The 21,812-nt window shown below is 48.1% G+C and overlaps 1 protein-coding gene across 3 annotated transcripts in view; it reads left to right on the top strand.

Moving 5' to 3' along the window:
• The window catches only part of EIF4E3 (eukaryotic translation initiation factor 4E family member 3), a 70,931-nt gene that overhangs the window by 24,862 nt on the left and 24,257 nt on the right, over positions 1-21,812 (top strand). For 2 of the 3 annotated variants that reach the window (XM_045990437.1, XM_045990436.1), the window contains exons 2-3: positions 874-1,019; positions 18,117-18,189. Coding sequence is in view for 1 of the 3 variants with exons in the window: in XM_045990438.1 (XP_045846394.1) it covers positions 4,306-4,475; positions 18,117-18,189 (243 nt within the window). In the remaining 2 variants the exon portion in view is untranslated. Of the gene's footprint in view, positions 1-873; positions 1,020-4,242; positions 4,476-18,116; positions 18,190-21,812 lie in introns of those variants that run through there. The other variant, XM_045990438.1, reaches the window with a different exon arrangement.

The raw sequence follows: 21,812 nt of genomic DNA, 5'->3' as shown, positions 1-21,812 counted from the left end.
GCCTCCAGGGAACCACTAGCCGTTCCCCTCCTGTGTTTTGACTTCACTGAGTGAAGTTTTCCATCACATAGTACTGTGACAGGGGAAGCAAATAGAGGGAATTCAAGAAAGGCTGGCCGGCCAACAATGAGTCCCTGTCACTAGCTAGCTGTGTGGCTGTGTGACCTTGCACAGTGCTCCCACATCTCAGCTTCCTCATTAGTCAAAGGCAGAAACAGAGTTAGGATGCCTGCCTTCCCTTCTAGCTCCAATATTCTACTATTCCTGTGACTCCCAGGGAGCGGGATAAGAGTGAAGAGAGAGGACCACTGGTTCCTAGGCAACCAGTACCCGCCTCACCCATGTTGCCATGGTGACGATGGAAGTTGGGCTGATGGGATTACCAGCTCTTGCTAATTGCATATGAGAGCTCAAGGTCTCTGTCTCTTGCTGCTGGCTGGCTTGCTCTTACTTTCTCAGTCTTCTAGGAACTGTGGAAAGATCTCTCCTCCATCTGCAGCGTCCCCAAGATAGCCCTAGTGCAATGGGAAGCACTGGAAAAAAGCAACTGGAAATGGAGTCTAGTTGTGCCTCTGAGTAGCTGTGTGACCTTGGGCCGGTTACTCGGCTTCTCTGAGCCTCTCTTTCCCCATATGGGGAAAATGAAGGTGTTGGAATAGGGACCCCCATCTAAGGCTCTTCTCAGCTCTCAAATCCTTTGATGCCTAGGGAGCATGTCAAGGGAGCAGACCACATTGTTACTAGGCAACCAGCAGGCACCCTGCCCAAGTTGCCTTGGTGACTGGATACTAGAGGGGAGGGGAGTAGCTGCTGCAGCTAATTGCTTAATTATTTATGAATGCCTCAAGTCCTTTTTGTTGTTTTCGTTGCTAGGGCCTGTGGGGTCACCTTCTCTTCCTCCCTCCTGCTACCCCAAGTCGTCTGAGGTGCGCATTACCCAGTGGGAGAGCACATTGGCCTGGATCTCAAGCTACTTGCATTCTAGTCCTGCCTGTCATTTCCCAGAGCTGTGGCCTCGGGTAAGTCACCTCACCTCTCTGGGCCTCAGTTTCCTCATTTGTGAAATGGGGGGCTCGGTGTGACAATCTCCACATTTCCTTTTTACCCTGAATTTCTAATTCCTGCTGTTCAGTTGTGAAGTGGGGAAGAGGAGGGGAATTTTCCTAATTTTTTATCTTCTAAGGAGGAGTCTGAAGAGCAGTAACAATAGTTAAGTCTCTTACACATTTCAAACAGGAAGGGGATGAAAATTAGGCCCATTGTTCTCTGCTTGCCTCTCATCCTAGCCACGTTGCCTGACCTGTTTTATTAATCTTAAGGTCATTTAAATTTTATGCTTTTGTACATCACCTGCTTCCAAAATGGATCTGAGGGGTCCACAGTGTAAGATGCATCTGGGCAGTTAGGTCATTAAAATAAATATAGGAGTAAGTTAATGTGAAAATACCGATGCTGCTTCATTGGTTATTACCAGTGCTCTGATTGGGCATCAGATGTAATTCTGAGCGTCCTGGAAGCCAAAGCAAAAAGAGGGAAGTACATAATTGTTATTCAGTAAGGAAAAATTGCCAGACAGATCCTTGTAAATTCTGGAGGTAGTTTATCATGTGGTACTTACTCTCTTTTAGAAACTGCAGATAAAACTTTTAAGCTAACCCTTTGTTGTCGACAGTATTATTGAAGGACAGAAGGAAGAAGCTAGACTAGACAATTTCACAAGTCCTTATCTAATTAGAAGGCAAAAAGTCCCTTCCTTCAAAAATTCCTTCAGAATTTTATGAAGATAACTATCACTTAATAAACATAACTTAATCAACCATTACTTCTAAATCAGTTATGTAGAAATTCATGTAACCACTTTGCACCATAACTAGCAATATGTGTCAAAAATTTTTTTTTTAAGATTTATTTACTTATTTGACAGACAGAGATAACAAGTAGGCAGAGAGGCAGACTTAGAGAGAGAGGAGGAAGCAGGCTCCCCACTGAGCAGAGAGCCTGATGCCGGGCTCGATCCCAGGACTCTGGGATCATGACCTGAGCCGAAGGCAGAGGCTTTAACTCACTGAGCCACCCAGGCACCCCTGTGTCAAAATTTTTTAATGCAAACCAAAATTCTCCTTCTCCTAACTTATTCTGAAATAAACTTGGGCAGCCCAAGAAAGACACTGAGTATAAAAATGCTCATGATAGCATTATTTATAAAGGAAAATGACTGAACCACATAAGTCTTGAGGGCTAGTGAATTAGGTTATATTATTTCTTTACATGGATTATTTGTAGCCCTTGAAGTAACGGTATATGTTTTGATATGGAAAAAAAAATCTTCAAATATATAATGTTAAGTACATAAGGAGGTGCGGCAGTGGTATAAAATGCTTCTATTTCTCTTATAAAAGATATATGTAGGTATACAATTTCTGTATCTAGATACACACTTTTATGTGCCTACTTGCATTTTTCCGGAAGGAAACTGTTAACAGTGGTTTCCTCTGGGCAGGAAGATTGATAGCCTTGGGTGGGAGGGAGACTTACTATTCACTGCCTTATTTTTACTATGTGGACCTGTTCATTCTCCACTTAGAGAGGCAGTAGAGCCTGGCAGTTAAAAACCTAGACTCTGGGTTCTACCCCAGTTATATCACTTATTAGCAGTGTGACTTTGGGATTAATTTAACTTCTGCATTCTTCATCCATAAAATAGTCCCTTCCTCACTGGATTGCTATTAGGATTAAATGAATTAATACACTCAGAACAGCCTAAACAATACCACATGTGCTTTTTCTTGAAAAAAAAATAAAAGGAAAAAAACACACACAAACAAAAAAACCCTGCATCTAACCAAAAGGAGCCTGGGATCTCAGAGCCAGAGGATTTTATTAATATGTCAATGTTTTCAGCATCATATGTTATATGTGAAGTATGTTTGAAGCAGAGATCACAAAACGTTGGTCTCATTTAGCTTGTCATTTTATCTGAACTTGAGTACCTTTTAGGCAAGGCACCTATCTTGGAATTCACAATAGGCATTTACAATCCTTGAACCCATCTGGTCTTACAGCTCCTGTTCTAGTCCATTCCAGTGAATGCTCAAGCTAAGAGCTTGACAGGTCAGGTAGAAAATCTGAACGATGGAACTCTACATCCACAGCTGCTACAGGCAGGAAGGGACTAACCAAAATTCGAGCTTCAAGAGGGCATCCATGCCCATGCCACTTATGACATGTGTTTAGAGCCCCCAAGGAGCTGTGCCAAGAGGATTCCTCTTTCTTTGGACCCAGGAATCTTACAGCCACAGGGATTTCCTCTGTCTTCAGAAGTTCAGAGAGTAGAGGGTTCTGTGTTCAAGAGTGCCCGGTTTCCTCTTTCCTTGCAGGTGCTTTGGGGGCAAGTCTGGGGACTTAGGCCGAATTTGGGAACCTTCCTCTGAACTTGGCCACACTCTGGGACAGACTTAGTCCCTTACTATAGACACTTGGCGGCCCTGAAAAGGGTGGGATGGGAGCTGTGTTCCCTTAAAATTAGCTGAGTTAGGAAATGTGCTCACCGTGAGGAACGCAAAACTGACCTATCACAACCTCATGCCTAAGTCAGTGGCTCCTGGCTTGTGTCTGTCTGGCCCTCCCTTCGGGCACTCTTGGGCATTCCAGTCTCCTCATCCATTTGGCCAGCGGTTCCCCTTGCCATCTCTCTGTCACATCCAACTGTGCTTCCATCTGCCCTTCCATCCCTCCGTCCTCCTCCCAGCCATCTGCCGGCTTTCCCACCCGTCCTTCAGACTGCTGGTATTTCTATGCACCCGTCCTCCCCTCCCACCGTGTGCGTCTGAAACGCCATCCACTGGTCCATCCGTCCATCCCTCCATCTTTCGGAAACCCGCCCGTCCATCCTCCCCAGCCTCCGGGCTGGCCGCAGAACCAGCTCCCTCTCTGCGGCCGGTCCTGTGTTCCCGACCCCCAGGGCCCGCTCATCCGAGCCCGGCTGCAGCTCTGCCCTCCCCCGGGCCGGCCGGCCAGCCGTCGGTCCGCCGCCCGCCGGGTGCGGGTCCGGTCCGGGTCCGTGCCAAACGCGCCCCGCTGCCCGCCGCGGGTCGTCCGGCTTCTGTCTGGCGGCGCGGCCGGGCCGTGCCCCCGGCGGCCCGCGGCGCGGCTCCCAGGCCAGGCGGGCGGCGGGCCCGGGGCGGGGCGGGGCGCGCGCGGGGCGGGGCGGGGCGGCCGCGCCGGGGCGGGCGGGGGCCGGGGTGACTCAGCCGCCGCTCGCCCCGGGTCCGCGCGTCCGCCGGCCTCGCAGGCGGGGCGGAGAAAATGGCGATGCCCCCGGCCGCCGTGCCCCCCGCCCGGGCCCGGGAGCCTCCGGGGCCCCGCGCCGCCGCCGCCAACGCCGCGCCGCCGCTCGGCCTGCAGCAGCTGTCGGCGCTGCGGCCCGAGCCGGGAGAGGTCCCGCTGCACTCGCCCTGGACCTTCTGGCTCGACAGGTGAGGGGGCGCGGGGCCCGCCGCGTCCGGCCCCGGCCCCGCCGCCGCCGCCGTGCGCCCGCCCGGCCAGCGCCGCCGCTTTGTCTCGGCGCCGCCCGGGCCCCGGCCCCGCGCCGCGGCCGCCCGCGCGCCCAGGACTCGCGCAGAGCCGGCTCGGGAGCCCGGGGCCGGGCCGGGGCGAGCGAGCGTTTGGCGGCCTCGCCTCGGGCCGGGAGAGCACAGGCGCAGCCCGGAAAGTTTCGGCAGCACTTTCCCCTTTATTTCCCTCAAAGGAAGCGTGCCCTGGCCGGGCGCTGGGAGATGGGCCGGCCGGGGGTCGTCGGGTCCTCGCGTGAGTGGGGAGAGCGGTGCTGCCCTGGCGGCCCCGCGGGGCTCCCGGGGAGCTCGGACCCGACCTCCGCTGTGACAGCGCTCGGAAAAGTGGGCCGGCCCCCGGGAAGTGTGCAGGGGCGGCTGGACTGCGGCCCAGCGCGGGGCTCCACTCCGCGCCCCCCCGAAACTGCCACGGACACCTCCTGGCATTCTTTCTCAAACACTGGGCGGGTGTTTTCTTGACAATTTACTGTGCAGCCACATGCCTTCTAGACGCTGGGAATTCACTGGTGAGCGATACCGCACTTTGTCAATAAAGTGGGGACGATTATAGCTTCTCAGGGGACAGCTCAGGTGCCATCTCGTCAGAAACGCCTCCCTGACGGCTGTATCTAAGTTAGCACACCCCCGTCTTGCAGTCATGCTGTATTCCGCTGCTGTCTTGTTTTCCTGTTATGCTTAATGCTGCCACATAGTATTATGTATGAATCTGTTTATTTTCAGTCTGTCTCAGGGACAGGACTACCCTGTCTCAGGACTTTTCAGAAAGTCCCTCAGTACTTTCCCCTTGGTTGAAAGTCAATGATCAGGGGCTTAGTTTTTGACACTTGCTATATCCCAGCACCTAGAACTGTGCCTGGCACATAGTAGGAGCACAAGAAAATTTTGATAAGTGAATAAATGCATGAATGCAAAGCCCTTCTTAGTATCCATTACCCTGGATGGGCACCTGTGGGTGCCCAAAGAGGACACCTCAAGGTTGTCCCAAAAGCTTATGGAAATTTTGATGACACTGCAGCTGTGGTTAAATGTTTGGAAGAAAGGTATATGACTGTTTTCTATGAAATGTACTTAATAGACCCAAATCTGGTCTTTAAAAGCCTCACATAAAGTTCTTGCAAGATTTTTTAAAAGTGATAATCATCCTTTTAAGGAAGATAAGTTCATTCCTTTCTTCTTGTTGGAATTACCACCCATCTATAAGGATCTATAAGAACTGACACTTGGAGCGGCGGTCTCTTCCGGGGACCCGAAGAAGTTGGGGGTGGGGTAGATACAAAGAGTCTCATTGTCTAAAACATTTTCACTTTCATTATGGGATGCTAAGAAAGCGTTTTACTGTCATAGTAGGAGTGGTTTGGGCTAACATGAACAGAATGAAATCATGTGTCTTTGTTTTCAAAGGTGTGCTGTAACTATTGTTGCTACCTAGTATCTGGTTTCAAGGTGTTAAACCTGGGGCCTCTGGTCTAATGTTCTAACATGTGGAGATTGTTGCCTGGTGGAAACAAGTATCAAGAGAGTTTCTTTTTAAAGGCTCAAAAATTAGTCTACCTAAAGGCACATCATTTTAAGAATGGTCCAAGATTTTAATGCCACATAACAACACACACCTTTTAAAGAATATCTGGTATCTTTCAGGATAAGAATACAGTAACTTCAATGAAGACACAAACTCCAGCTTTCCTCATATGCATTTAGGTATTTTTGTTCTCTGAAAGCCAGAAATCCAATGAAATGTTATTGCCACACTGTCCACATTTGGAATAGAAATAATTACATTAATCTAGAAATTATAATTACTTCCAGCATTGCTCATTTGAATTCATTTTGCCTGATCAGTCATCCCATAGCTTTTACTGAACGCTGTTTCCACTTCTCTGGGAGTCCATTACGTTTATGTCAGCTGGCCTCGTTCCCTCGTGGTTATGAACACATTGTGTTCTAGAAGTTCTGTTTATAACTTTTTCCCCCTAGGGAAACAAGATTCTAGAGAGAGTAGTAAGGCTCTCAGGAGGGCCCTCCAAGGCAGTCTTTCCCCCAGCGTAGCTGGTGTCTGCCACCAAAGACATCAGTTTTGAGTTCCACAGCATCCAGAGGCCTTCTCATCCCTAAAACTCTACTTTGGCACCTACCATCTGTCCTGTCCTCCCTTTCAATCTGCTTTGTGACCAGAGACAAGTGATCTACCCCCACTAAGCCTCAGCTTCATTGTCTGTAAAATGAGGATATTCATAGGTTCTCTCTCTCAAGGGTTGTTCTGAGGATTAATGGATGAATATAAAACACCAACATGGGTGCCCAGCATAGAATAAGTGCTTAATAAATATTGATAATTAACATCGTTACCTGAAGGTCGCACACACCCCCCCCCCAAAACACACACACACACACTAACTGTCCCTGGAGCAGCTTGTCTGAACTTAGTGTTAGGAAGCCAGCAACCTGAATTCGTTTCCCCTGCTGGATGAAATGGAGAGCCCCTTAAGTAGAGTTACTTGCATTTTCAATAGCAAATTCCACTAAGCCCGTGTGTGTGTGTGTGTGTGTGTGTGTGTGTGTTATTTGGACTGTATAGCTTAGAATCCAAGCATTTGGGGTATGATTTTGATTGGGGATATAGAATGAAGAGTTTTCCTCCCCTTTTCTGGATATCGAAAACCTGATCCTATCTCGGTCTTGGAAGCTGCTCTTGGTTGCATGTCTCTGAGTGGTGACCCCTTTCCTCAGTTTTATCCACAGCACTTAGTCCTCTGGCCTCTCGTCCCCAGCTACACCAGAGACAGCATTCAGTTACAAGGCGTTCAGTTCCCTCGGTGTGCTGGTGATTTCCCACAATTTTTATACTTGTGCATGCGTCTCCTCCTCTCTGTGTCCATATGGATGTCTAATACACATCCAAACACATGTCAAACCGCCTCTTCAGCTTCTCTCCCAAATTTGCCTTCTTCCATCTGTCCCATCTCAGATCATAGCAGTTCACAGTCACTCCTTCCTTCTGGTTGCTCAGCCTCCAGATCGTGGTGACCTCTGTGACTCTCCCCTTCCTTTCCTTCCCCATTCCTTCTCCCTCTCCAGCATCCACTCTGCACAGAGGCTGTTGATTCTACTATGCAGATGTGTCCAGAATGCAGTGCCGTCTCACCGCCTGCATCTGGACCCGAGCCGCACGGCCTCTCCCACCTGGACCGCTGCAGGAGTGTGCTCTCCCTGCTTCTCCCCCTGCCACCTACGGTCCCTTCCCATCACAGCAGCTTTAGTAATACCCAAGTTAAGGCCTGTCACTTCTCTGCTCGCCTTTTCACTCAGCGCAGAAGCCAAAGTACTTACAACTGCCTGTGAGACTCTGCAGCATTTCCTGTCCCCGCCACATGTGCCTTGCCCCCCGCCCCCCCCCGCCCTCTGCCCTTCTAGCTCTTCCTCCGTCATCCCCAAGCATGGGCCTTGACCACCAACGGTCCCTCCTGCCTGGAATCCTCTTCCTTCAGTCATCTGCTAGGACTGTGCTTTCTTCCCCTTCTGGTCTCTGCCCAGATGTCATCTTCTCACAAGGCCTGCCCTAACCACTGAGACAGAAACGGCACGCACATCCTGACACACACTCCCCATGCCCCTGACCCCGCTTTATTTTCTCCATAGGATTCTGCGTTCGTCCGTCTCCTCTCACTGGAACGTCCGCTTCACAGGGTTCTTTCTGCATCATTCCGCCCTCACCACCTGGACCAGGCCGTGGCACAAAGTCACCCCACACTGAAGAGTTCAGGGCTGTGGAATTCTACTCCTAGTGACTTCCCCTTCTCCCATGGTGGTTCTCTTACTCCGAGTGTCATTTGTAAACCTGCATCCTTAGCCTGACCGCTCTCCTGAGCTCTGGGCACCCTGTCTGCCATGTGCCGGCTAGCGGTGCCGCCATCCAACACACTTTTCGGAGTTGGAATTTCCTTTGACTCCTCTTCTCTCTCGAGTCCACTACTCCATCTGGCTCTGTGCTTCAGAGGTTTGATCCCCCGTTGGAAAACCTGCTCCAAGCCTAAGCCATCCCCTCCTCTCCCTGTGCCTAGGCACCTGCACTCTCTGGCCCCAGGTAGACTGGTCCTGCCTGCTCCTCCCTGCTCCTGCCGGCTCCTAAGCTCTTCCCTCCTCCCAGCATCCCTGCCCTCTCCCCCACCCACTCCCTGCCCTACCCCCCCCCCCCAAGCCCCCACCAGCTGCCAGGGCTTAGCCTGCTGCCTTCTAACCTCCTCCTGGTCCTGTCATTCCAAAACTCCCCACCTTTCTCCGCTGCCACAGCTGTGGATTGTGACTCTGTCTCCCGCCACGTAAGCAAGCGTGCCTCTCTTGTGGGCTTGTGTGCTCCCGGCAGGTAGGATTCTGGATCTCCACCCCTACTTTTACCAGAGCAGCTCTGATTGGTTTTGTTGTGGTGTTTGTTTAGAAATGGGCCACTCTAATTTGAAAAGAGCTCTCCCCAGCTTAGAAACAAAAACAAAACCTAAAACCCACAGCCTTCAGATCATGCTACAAACTTCTATATTGCTTTTTTTAACTTGAAACTCACTTTTTTTTTCTAAGCCTCATCCTCTATATGTCCCCAACTCCGAAATACCACTCAGTGTGTCCAGTCTCTGCTAACAGTGGACTCGTGGCCCTTTTCCTGCTTAAGCCATGGACTTGCCAGCTTCTTAGATTTGTCTCCTCATGTCCCTTGTGCTTGGGATGCCCTTCTCCTGTTTGTCTACCTGAAAAGCTGTTGTGCATCCTTCAAGGCCTTGCAAAGATACTAACTCTGGAATTGTCCTTAAATAGCCTTTGGCCCAGGCAGGATTGAGCCCACCTCCTTTGCACTCCTGCCGCACGTTTTTATAGGCCATATTTGTATTAAGGATCATTGGTGGGTCCCCTGTCCCTCCGTCTTGACCATGAGACTCGGACTGCCTCATGCCTGACTCTCCGGAGTGGCCTTCATAGTACACACAGAAGCTGCTTAGAGAGTATTTGTGTTCTTGTGTCTTTAGTCACAAAGGTAGGCCAGTCGCATATGTCCCCCACCAACGCACCCCCTCATGGTTTGCCCCTGCCCAACCAGTGTTCCTCACGGTGTCATCCCTCACCACTCACATCTGAACCAGCCGACTGGGCCTCTTCAAATGCCAGCTCCAGCCTTGCCCAGGACCCGCTCCCTCAGACCTCTGGGGTGGACTGCACGTTTGGAGCAAGCGTCTTACGCATCACCCCTGGAGAATTACTGCTCTCTTTATTGATCAGGTCAGTGGAGCCTGTTACTTGTCCATCGCTGCTCTCGCTGCCAAGATTGCAAACACGACGACAGCGTGGTCCCGGGCCTCCCAGAAGGGATGTCTCCTGTACCACACGTTTCTACAGCATCAGTGGAGTGTTCTGGGAGGTACCACGTTCCAGAGGGAGAACCCGTTTCATGGTGTGATGCTTTCACACGCATCTCCGTGGGGCGCTCCATAATAGCAAATCTGATATGGGGTGCCGGGCCAGGCTTGATCCCAAAACCATCCTCGTTCACAGAGCAGCCTGTTGGGACCAGGTGAGGGTAGAAGGCCACGTAGAAGGATGTCGTTGACAGGGAAACACGGGCTGGCATCAGCATCTGTTTCCCCCATTTTTGCCTTTCTGAACCCATAGACTCTCTTATAGCCCAGGATTTTACTTTCTGGAAGGGGGAATGGTGTTCACGTAGGTCAGGCAGGGAAAGGCTCTGCCCCGGGGGGCTCACAGCCTCTCCTCCTGTGCGGCAGTGCTTGCTTCCTCCCCTTGGGCCTGGAGGCCTTAAGCACCCTCAGAAAAGTTACCACTCCTCCCCTGGTACTAGCCGCTCAAAAAATCTATTTTCCTTCCTTTAATATTACAGATGCCATTTCCCTATGTGCAAACCTAAGACAGCTGGCAGGACCTTAGTGGTCTGGCATGGTGACAGTCCGGAACCTGGCCTCAGTTTGCTGTCACCTCTCTTGCACCCAACCTCTGTGTACTGAGGGATTAATTATCTGGCAAGAGGAAAAGAGTCCCACTGGCTTGTGTCAAGGAGCTTATAGGCTGGGAATGAAAATAGAAGGAAGCCCGGAAAAGTGAAAATAATTTAACATGCAAAAATAAAGCATTTAGATTATGAAGTGTGTTTCAGTAGATTCCCTTATTAAATGTTAATAATAGGGCCAGGACCATTTTTTGGCGTGTGACTCTCAAACAGGAAGCGGCGATGGCCACAAGCCACAGATCTATCTAAAAGTGATTAAAATGCAATCAGCTGTAATGGAGTGCGTGATCTCCGAGGGATGCTCTCCATCACAGAACTGAGCCTCTACAGATTTTCCCTCTGACAGCTGAGTCCGACATGAGCACATTCACCAAGATGGCCTTTCAGGAGACACATCCCTCTGGCTTTAAAGTTTCCCTCTCAGATGAAGGCCGTTCTGTTCGCTCAGACGCAGGTGTCGCTCCCGTGAGGTGGAACGTTGTCTGTATTCATTTCTTCCACCAACATCCATTGTGTGTATGTGTGTGTGTGTGCGCACGCACGGGGCATGCACTGTCCCTGCTAGGTATGACCCTGGGTGTTGTACACAATTCCCCATGAGTCCTCACAATACTGAAGTAGGACATACCAGCCGCATTTTACATGTGAGAAAATTGAGGAGGCTGGGAGCAGCCGCTTGACCAAGGTCACACAGCTAACACAGAGCAGAAACGGGATTTGAGCTAAGGACCGCGTGACCCCAAGCACTGGTGTCCCTCACCCTGCCGAACACCACTTCCCTGTGACTGTGAACAGTGCACGCAACACAGTTCTCCCACGTTCCACATTCTGAAATAAGGAAGCTGCATGGGACTTGATGGGTAATCTGGGCCCACCACCGAATTTCACAGACGAGGAGACCAAGCTCCCACTGTATGGGAAACAGTTAAGCCAAGGACTCCCTGCTTCACAATTTGCAAAGAAGAGACCCTTCCCGTAGTTAAGAGCCTGGGTAGGATTGTCCTTCACATTTAATGATGGCCTCATCTTGATCATCTTTTTGGGCAATGACAAGAAATACATCTGTGAGAAAAGTGATTTTTATGTGTTTTTGATGATGCTATCTATAGTTCATTAGCTTTTACTTGCCAGGTTGTTAGCATTTCTTCTGGTGACTTGATTCAGATGCCACAGGCCAGCACATCCCAAACTTCAGTATATACACAAATCACATAGGATTCAGGTATCTCATGGGCCTGGAGATGCTGTAGTTCTCACACCAGGTGATGCTACCTGTTGACCGAGCACACTTTGGCAAGGATGCAGGCAGGATTTGGGGAGAAACCTTTCCAGCTTCTTCTCTGTGTAAGAAGCATTTCCAGGTGTCCAGGTCACTGGTAAGTGGTGCCACGGCCTGCCAAGAGCTAGCCAGGCAACGGCGACGATCATTTCCTTGGGTATTTACCAGGCCTTCTGTCTCCATGGATTATTCATGAGCCTCGCTCACCTGTAGCAGACATGTCTTTAAGGGCGCCCGTGGGGTTGAGGGGAGAAGGCCCATTCATAAGGCAGGGAGATACCGTGAGGATTGCAAGTTACAGGGGAGTTGATACTGCTTGGTGCGGATCTGCATTCATGGCACCAAGCAGAGGATGGGTCATGGAATAAGTGACCCATCTAGGCTGGTGACTGAGAGCAAGGCTTCCCAACACCCGTGGTTCAAGTCCCAGGCCCGCCCCTAGCCACCTCTGTGTCTTTGGCGGGCACCACCCTCAGACAGCATTTGCTTATCTGCAGAATGGAAACGCCAACCGGTATTTGCCTCATGGTGTTGGAATGAGGATGAAGTGAGATCGCGCATGCATGGAACACAGGATACACAGGGTTCTTTCTTTCTTTCTTTCTTTCTTTTTTTTTTCAATTATTAGAGTCTTGGTACATATTTCCAGAATAAGAGAGAGGATAAAATGCCTTGAAGCACTGCAGACTTAAATTGAGCTGAAAGTGTTCTGTGTTGTGAGATTCTCGGGGACCTGCTTTAATGAATAGATAAAGATGATTTGTAAGTAACACATTAATTTTTGCATATAAATGGTGCTTAGGTGCCTAGAAACCATGTAAGTATAACAGTTGGTCCAAACTTATGAGACTGTCTGCTTCCTCCTAACTCCCCAAATGAAATTTTAACCAGTTTTACATAAAGAGCCTTGAGATGCATTCCCTGTTATTTTGTTATGCATTGAAGATGCACAGGCATAACGTAAAGCTGGATGGGGGGTTTGGGTCATATGCAACATTAAGAGGTCCCCTCTTATCTTTACACCCATCATCTACTTGGCAGACCTGGAAGGATCCCCTCCCACTTCTGCCATAACCATCACAACTTCTGGATTAGCCAAGTCCAAGTGGAAATAGCCACATCAGGGTAGCCCTGGCCTTGAGCCCTGAGATATTGGCACCTGATGGGCTTTCTTTTCTGAGGAAGGAATCTAGGAGTTTCTCAGCTCTGTGTGTAACTCTCACAGATTTCTTGGGATTCTTACTGGCTGCCCCACAGATTAGAAAATGTGTTCAGTGTCTCTTAGTTCTAGTTGCTTTCTTATCTCTTCCTGTTTTTCTGCCTCTGATGGTGATGATGACGATGGTGATGTTGGCAACAATTGCTTATTAGATGCCAGATATTGGGTAAGTGCTTCATAAAGTATTCACTCATGTCATCTAAGTAGCAAAGCAATGAGTGCCATAGAGACCATGTTCTCAGAAAGGGGAAGTGGGGGCCAGAGAAGGTCAGGCTTGCCACAGTTGAGCAGAACTGGGAGTTGGCAGAACTGGGGCTTGAACGCAAATCCGTGGATTCCAAGGGCCATCCTCTTAACCCTTCTGCTTTCCTGCCTTCCTGCTATAGCTCATTTGTGGCTTTCGTTTGCTAAAGGTATCTTCTTCTTATACCTAGCCCCAGAAGACGATGATCTGTATGTGTGTTCTTACTGAATTATGTTCCTTATATGATGTTTTGGGTTGTCATTATTGCCAGGGGTTCTGGTAGCCTCCAAGTCAGCCCCGCATCTCTGCATCTCTGCGTCCGCCCCCTTCCAACAGTGGATGGCGGTGGAAGAATGACAGGCCAGAAGGGTCCAAGGAGGGAGTAGATAACCTAAAAAGGGATGAGAAAGGGATTTGCCCTAAGACTTGCCGTGGGTGACTCTCCCATGATGACAGTGACTGCTGGGTTTCTACTTCCTTATCTAAGAGGAAGATCATGGGCATCAGAGTTAGACCGACCAGGGAAAGAACCCAGATTTTTCTACTTAAAAAGCCTCTCTGCACCTCAGTTTCCTAATTAGTAAAGTGGGATGATGATAGCAACTTGACGGGGTTGCTGTAAGATTAGAGACCGCATAAGCAAACCCTCCATAAAAGGAGCCCATTATTACACTGATATCACTAAATCAGAGGAAAGACTCCTGGCAGACACTTCCAACTCTTTAATCTGTCTGCCCAGGGAGCATTTATTGTCCCACTGAGGGTTCCACAGTGTTCCTGTGTACTGGGAGAAGGCAGCGTAGAATTCAGAGATGTGCAAACAGGTCCTGATTCCTTGGTTCTGTGGTTCGCCACCACTCGGACCGTGTGTCCTTCTAGGAAGGATCATCATCGATACGTACACCCCTCTCACCACTTTCTCTCCCACCTCCTCCCTCCTGGGCAAAGAAGAGGGGATCTGATCAGAGTTGCTTTTCCTTTGAGAGTCTGGGGAATTCAGAAAGCAGCGGGGCTAGTTCTAGAACTCCATGAGGACACGGACTTTGTCTAGAGTGACCACTGATGTAGCCCCATCAGCTGAAAGAGGTGTGCACTGAATCTTTGTGGTTTACATAAATCATAAATCCTCAGAGATTCTTTGTTACATGTCTATGTCAGGGTTTCTTGGTGTTGACTCTGATGACCTTTTGGACTAGATAATTCGTTGTTGTGGGGCTATCCTGTGCCTTCTACCCACTAGATGCCACTGGTATCCCCCTCAGGTGTGATGACAGGAAATGTCTCCAAATATTACCACCATATGTCACCCTGGGGGTGACAAGGGGCAAGATCACGCCCAGATAAACACCTTTGGCTGCAGAGCGAGGGCTGGGTTGGGTTTCTGTTGGGAGGTTTCTGTTTGTAACATGAATGGAGTAAAAAGACTTTTAAAAGACAGAATAGACTGTATATGTGAGATGAGTAAAACTCTGTCTCTCCTCGAAGTCCATGGCCAACATTCGGTTGATAGAGCTCTCTTTCAGAGTACCGGGGAGGACGGGGTGTGGGGCGGGCCGCCCAGCACTGCAGCTCTGGCATGAGCAGCCTGTTTTGCTACTTTAAGAAACAGTAACCGTAGACTCTACAGCTTCTGGTTCAACTTTGAACCAGTGAGTCCAGTCCGGACTGACCTGTTTACAAGACAGATGATTTTAAAATCTCAGCCTGTTTACCCTGTTAAAATTGATTCCATGGCTATGGCCCAGTTCTGCTTGTTAAAGATGTCCCAGGGCTGGCCTGAGGTTTAGGCGCAGCGTGATTTTTCAGGGACTGTCAGGATCGGACTTGGCTCGGGGAAGAATGTCATCGCTCGCGTTGGCCAAGCCAGCCACTAAGTACGATCAGAAGTTCCAGCACCGTTGTTTCATTACTTTGAAACCTGGAGAGCCATAAAACTGTCCAGCAGCTGCAAGAAACCCTTGAGATCCCAGAATCCAACCTTCCCTGTGAAGAACTTAGGAAACCTGAGAGCAGAGGAACTGATGTATTTCCTTCCAATGCCCATACATTCACATCACAACACACTAATCAGAATAGACCCATCATGGAGGGTGATCCTGTTGCTCTAGCGAGAACCTTCTCTCCTCAGCTGACCCAGAAAGGCGATCCTCAGAAAGCTGGGTGGCCAGGGTTCAATGCCCTAAAGGAGGTAGAACGTTTAGCACACCAGCGGGAATGGAGTCACCGCACACCAGCCCCTCATACTGTCATCTCACACAGACGGTGCTGCCTTCTTGTCTCATTCTAGAGCCCTTGCTTGGACTCTGGAAACTAGGTTTCTTTAAAAAACAAAAACAAAAATAAAAAACTTGGACATTGAAACTGAGGAGCCCTAAATGATTTTGTACAATTTTCTTCTCCACTGGAATAGAATTAAAAGACTGGAATACAGGGCACCTGGGTGGCTCAGTGGATTAAAGCCTCTGCCTTCGGCTCAGGTCGTGATCCCAGGGTCCTGGGATCGAGCCCCGCATCGGGCTCTCTGCTCCGCGGGGATCCTGCTTCCTCCTCTCTCTCTGCCTGCCTCTCTGCCTAGTTGTGATTTCTCTGTCAAATAAATAAAATATTAAAAAAAAAAAAAGACTGGAATACAGAGACAGAGGCATTTAAAAAGAGGCATAGAAAGCACATGTTCATCCGAAACTTCTTCCAGGCTAAATGGTGTCATCCTCGCATTGTGTTAAGTTGACATAATGCTGTCTGAGGCGAACATTCAAATACTCAAATTCTGCATGTTACACATGGAAGTGTGACTTTAAAAAATAGTAAAACTTAGAAATATGCTGTTTTAAAAGTGAAAGAAAGGCAAAGTACATTTCTTTCCTTTGGACCCTAACAAACCTCCATCCTGTTAGTGAAAGAGGCTTCTCTTTGCTCTCCTGTGTGCTTTTGGTGACCGAGGGATGTCTCGCTGGGCATTTCTGGTGGAGAGGTCAGCTAAACTTCCCAAAGGGGGGAGGAAAATCAGCATTGGAATAAATGCCAATAGATTTTCTTGTAAAAGCGAAAGATTTTTCATGTGAAAATCTATCCAGATAAAAGTTCAAGGTCTGTTTAGTGGGGTTTTTTTCTCAATCTTTTTATAATTGAAGCCAAAACCAGTATAAAAATTTGCATTAAATAGTAGATTAATACTTAATCATGTCAAGGCAATCTCTGTGGACGGATGGATTCATCTGGGGCCCGGGCACTGTCCTAGCTAGATACTGACCAAATATCTCACTGTTCACCACTCTCTCCGGCATAGTTATTCTAGGCTTCAGGTCCAGCAAGAAAATGTGATCGTGCTGGTTATTGTGGATTTGCTTTTTTTTTTTTTAATGCCCAGCATATTTATGAACAACTAGAAAAAAATTGGAAGCCCCATGCATTAGGGTAGCTTTAATTTATCACATTACCAACTTAACAGGGTCCTTTGTTTGCCCTCAAACTAGTCCACAATTATGCTTCCTTAGTGACCTTGAAGCCAGGGAACTGTATTCAGAAGGACATTTTTCTATTCCACTTAGACACCAGGGAACATTGGTCCATAGTTCCAGGAGTTTAGTCTATTAGAGCCCTGTCACTCTGGTGTCATGCCTACCCCACACCTGGGCATGACCCTTGTCTTGGCTGCCCACTCTGCGTCTGAGCTGTGTGAGTTTTGTGCATATCTCTGGTGTGCAGTAGTTTTGTGTGTCTCCAGAAAGTGCAGCGTCTTGAGGTTCTGTGGAATCTGTGAGGGTCAGTGGCTGCTAAATACCACATTTTATAGATTCCAGATCCTAGTGGGTTGACTGTGAGCCAGCATGTTCTCAAGCTTCATTTCCCACATCGCCACCGGACACAGGGCTTTCAAGCATTATTTGAGAGGTGAATTTTCCGCTTTGCCCGGACATTCCTGGATCCCGACAGTCTTGAGCAAGAACTGCTAGTTCAGTATAGGAAAAAGGAAAAGGTAGCAAGAATTGAGACTCTTTGCTTCTAAGGACTGATGAGATCTTGTTACGTTGCCCCTAACCCCAGGAAATGGTGCGGGGGTAAAGCCTGTCCCTAGCACCCGAGTTTTCCGCTGAATAAACCTGTAGTATGTTGCCATCTAGTGGACCGTATGGCAAACTAAAGATTAATGTATTCTGACCGCAGAATTCCGCAGAACTAATTAAATCAGCCCGAGAAAATAACTGAGTTTTTCTGAAAGCACATGTTGGGGGAAATATATGCAAATTTCAGGTGAAACTAAAGTTGACTTTTAGTAATCATGTTTTCTTAAAGTTGGCAAACGGTTACTCTGTTTCTTAAGAGTTCCTGAATATTTACCACCAGAGAACTAACAAGTTTTTCAAACATGTCACCGGGCCAAGAGCCTTTGATTTCAGTCACCTGTACTCTGGGCACAGTTTCATATCCAAAGTCCTAGCAAAAGGCTTGGTTATTACAAGGTTATTATAGTATTTTTTTAAATGTGATTTTTAAAAAAGGTTTAGTATTTTTTAAATGTGATTTTTAAAAGTTTCCAATATCTTTCTTACATACATTTCCTTTTTTTTTTTTTTTTTTTTTTTTTTTAATTTCCACTGAATAAATATGCTTGCTTTTAGGAGAGGCAGACCCATGACTTCATGGAGAAGGAATTTCACATTTTAAATTCTAAATCACATCCCAGAAATGTCTGCTGCTGTGGTTTCAGACCTTATTTGTATGAAAACCTGCAGACTGACTTCATGAACATTGACTCCTTGTTTCGCTTGTGTCTTTGCTCTTCATTTCTATTTCCTTAGATCCCTTCCTGGTGCCACAGCCGCTGAGTGTGCCTCGAATCTGAAGAAAATCTACACAGTACAGACAGTGCAGGTAAGATCTGGAAATGGACGTACCCAGTGAACACGGTGTATGGGGGTCATTTGATCTTCCAGCCAGAAAACGGCCACTCGGCAGGCAGTCCCCACCCAGGCTTCTGTCCCCCGATCAGCTCTCAGGTCTTTTGGTGGCCCTGTGCTTAACTAGGTGTAACCCAGAGGCTGGTTGAGCCCATATCCAGGGGACCTGCTAAAACAGTTACTGCCTAAATATTTTGCACATCGTCGGGAGGAGCAGACCGTGGTATGTCCCCTCATGGGTCTGCGTCCCCATTCAAGTGCCAGCGCGGCCACTCCCTCTCTGAGCTCTGAACTCTGTTTCCCTTCTCTGAGATGCAGTAGCATCCCCCCTACAAGCTGACCTGAGGCTACAGGTCACACGGGAAGAGCAGGTGTGGGTTGAGCATGGAAGTGGAAGGTCTCAAGCCTGTTTCCTACTTCCTGTTCAGCTTCCATCATTCTAAATTAAGCAAGTATCAACACTTTTAATTTCTGTAAAGTGGGTATAACACGGAGTACCTCTCTCTGGAGTGGTCAGGAAGAGTAAGATACTGCGCCTAGCCGGATACCTGATACACTGTAGCTTCTTAACACATGAAAGCTCTTAGTTCTAGCCCTTCTTTCTCTAGCCAACCCTTTTGAAGAAGATTTCTGAAAAACCTGATTTATTTAGTCAATCACATTTCCATTTTCTTCAAAAGTGTGTCTTTTGAAGTCTGTCAAGTATGTCCCCCTTTTTGAGGTTAATGCACAGTTATAGACAGAGTTAGGATTTAAGGCTGCTGTCTACTTGCAATGACTTTATGTTTAGAATGTTCTAGAAGGACCCAATTTAACATGCTCCTATTGTGCCTCTAAATCTTTTAATGCCGCTAAACATTTAGAACTAGCACAAAGATCCTTTTTTTTTTTTTTTTTTTTTTTTTTTTCAGAACTTCTCCCATTCTCTGTTTCAGAAAATGGGATACTCTCAGTTTTCTGCCGTCCCCAAAATCTGTTGGTAAGGTGCCATGCATGGGCACTGAGCCAGATGTAAAGACACAGTCCAGACCATAGTCCATTTCTGACCCAGTTGGGAAAATGGCATAAGCATGTGGAAAGCAAAAGAACAGTCTGCTGTCAGTAACCGTGCGGCACCAAGTACAAGCGGTGTCACAAGGCAGCACGTGGGCCACTGTGCAGAGGAATGAAGCCTCTCCGATTCCAGGAAAGGCTTCCCCTTGCTTTCCCCCCGTGGTGATGTTGTGGACTTTCATTCCCTCTTCCATAGCCGTCATTGTATGAACCTCGGAATGCTTGATTTTGAAGTCTGTCTCCACATGGAAGTTCTTAGATCCCTTTGACTTAGTAAGGTGCTCAGTAGACTTTTTCCACGCTATTATGACATTGGTCTCAGCGCTCTGCCTAGGACTCCAGGGCAGACATTGGTGAAGTCAGATCACAGGGTCTGTTTGTTTCCCTGACCCTGTGTGACCACAGACCATTTGGTTGAGGCTTGGCATCCAGCAGCAAATCAGACAGGGTCTTTAGGACCAAGTTTTAAAGTACCCCAGTTGGTACATACTAGGACATACTTTCTGGAAAACTATATTGGGAGATAATTTATATTCGGTAAATGTAGATTATGTAAGTGTGCAGTTTGATAAGTTTTGACAAAGGTATGCAGGCATGTAACCATAACCCAGACCAAGATAAAAAAGATTTGCATCATCAGAAAGCCCCTCCTGTCCTTCCATTTATCCTTCTCTTCCAGAAGCAGCCACTATTCACATTTCTATCACCAAATATCTTTCTGTGTTTTATTGAACATCCTATAAATGGAATCACACAGTACCATATTCTCTTGTGTCTGTTATTCCTTTCCCGCAATAAATACTGAAGGATTGGGGCACCTGGATGGCTCAGTTGGTTAAGTGGCCGACTCTTGACTTTGTCTTGGGTCATGATCTCAGTGTCCTGGGATTGAACCCCCTGTCAGGCTTTCCACTGAACAGGGAGTTGGCTTGAGGCTTCTCCCCCTCTCCCTCTGCCCCTTCCCACCACGAGCTCTCTCTCTCTCCCTCAAATAAATAAATAAAATCTTTTAAACAAATACATACATGCATAGGACATACTGAAGGACCGAAGGATTGAATGAGAAGTTAAGAAATGAACCACTTTTCCTGAACCATAACAGAACTACTTGCATAAGGATTCTTTAAGCTGTTGGCTCCATTCTTAATGGGGGCAAAAACTGATCCTTGATGGGGTGAAAAATCCTGTTCTTATACATAATGCATACCTATATATCCAGTACATAAACAAATGAACAGCTCTGCTGTGGTATTAACATTTCACAAGGAAGTAATTAGAAAAAAGGGCTCTTTGGGGGTGGGGCGGAGGGCCATGATAACAAAACACTGCCCCAAGTGGTCAGGAGGTTCTTTCGTATCTCCCATGTGCCTCTGTCCGCCTTGGTTTCCTTATCTGTCAGGCTGAGGTCAGAGCGCTGCCTACTCCCTAAGGTTGATCTAGGGTTAAATGAGATTGCATATGGTTCTTAGTCATGCTTGGCACCTCATACCCAGACTTTGGCAGCTTTTCCTAAAGTGGTGTTGGATGCTACCCCTTGGCGTCATCAGTTGACAGGCGGGGATGTGGGTGAGGGTGTAGCGTCGTCACGCTGCCTGGGTTCCTATCCTGTATCTGCCACTCACCCGCTCGTGCACATTGCTTAACTTCTCTGTATCTGCTGACTCATCTCCAGGATGGGAACAGTCTCAATACTGATTGTATCATGGGGCTCTGAGAATGAAATGGCACAAGGAGGTGAAAAGCCCATGGTCAGGTCCAATAATAATAATAATAAGAGGCCCGTCTGCCATGGCTCACCAGCATCTCCTGGAGCATCTTTTCGCATTGCCCTCAGTCATGTTTTCTCTCAGACAGCTGCGCACCACTCCTTTTCGATGATTTATTTCAAGCAGTTGTTCCCCAGATGATTTTCCCGCTGCCACCCCGACTGGGGAAAACACATTTAACTTATCAGTAACTTCTGGGATTCCAGCCTCTGCATGTCCTCAACATTTGCGAACGGTCCTGAGTATTTAACAACTGGCTTTGATGCCAGTTTTTAAGTCATTTGAGGACGTGCTTCGGTTCCCCTGTGTTCTTATTCTATGATTATATATCGATTCTTGGACCCTCGCTCTTTCAGCACTAAAAAAAAAAACCCTGCATCCCTATTTGTGTCTGTGATTCCCCCCCCCCCCCCATCTCTGTTTGGGTGAAATTGAGCATCCTGTGTTATTAATGACTGCTTTATACAGCAGGATAAAATACGTCTTTTTGTACTTTAAAGCCCTTCAGTAAATCAGAGGTGTTGATGGGGGTGGAGGAGGAATTGTTATTCCCATTTATTAGCTGCAGAGACTGAGGCTGAGAGGTTAGTGCTCTAAAACACCCAGTGGAATCAGCCAACCTTGCCATGCCCCAGGGACTAGAACTCCCCCCCCCCCCCGCCCAGATCAATTCTTTCCTTTCACTCTGCCCTGACTTGGGGTTGGTGGGGGGAGGCCCATGCCTCCAGACAGCCCACTAACCCCTGCTAAGGACACTCTCACTGTAGCCAACAATAAT

The sequence above is a fragment of the Meles meles genome, chromosome 20, assembly GCF_922984935.1.
Source record: "Meles meles chromosome 20, mMelMel3.1 paternal haplotype, whole genome shotgun sequence".
In the NCBI taxonomy this organism is placed as follows: domain Eukaryota; kingdom Metazoa; phylum Chordata; class Mammalia; order Carnivora; family Mustelidae; genus Meles; species Meles meles.
This window is presented reverse-complemented; position numbering and strand designations above follow the sequence as displayed.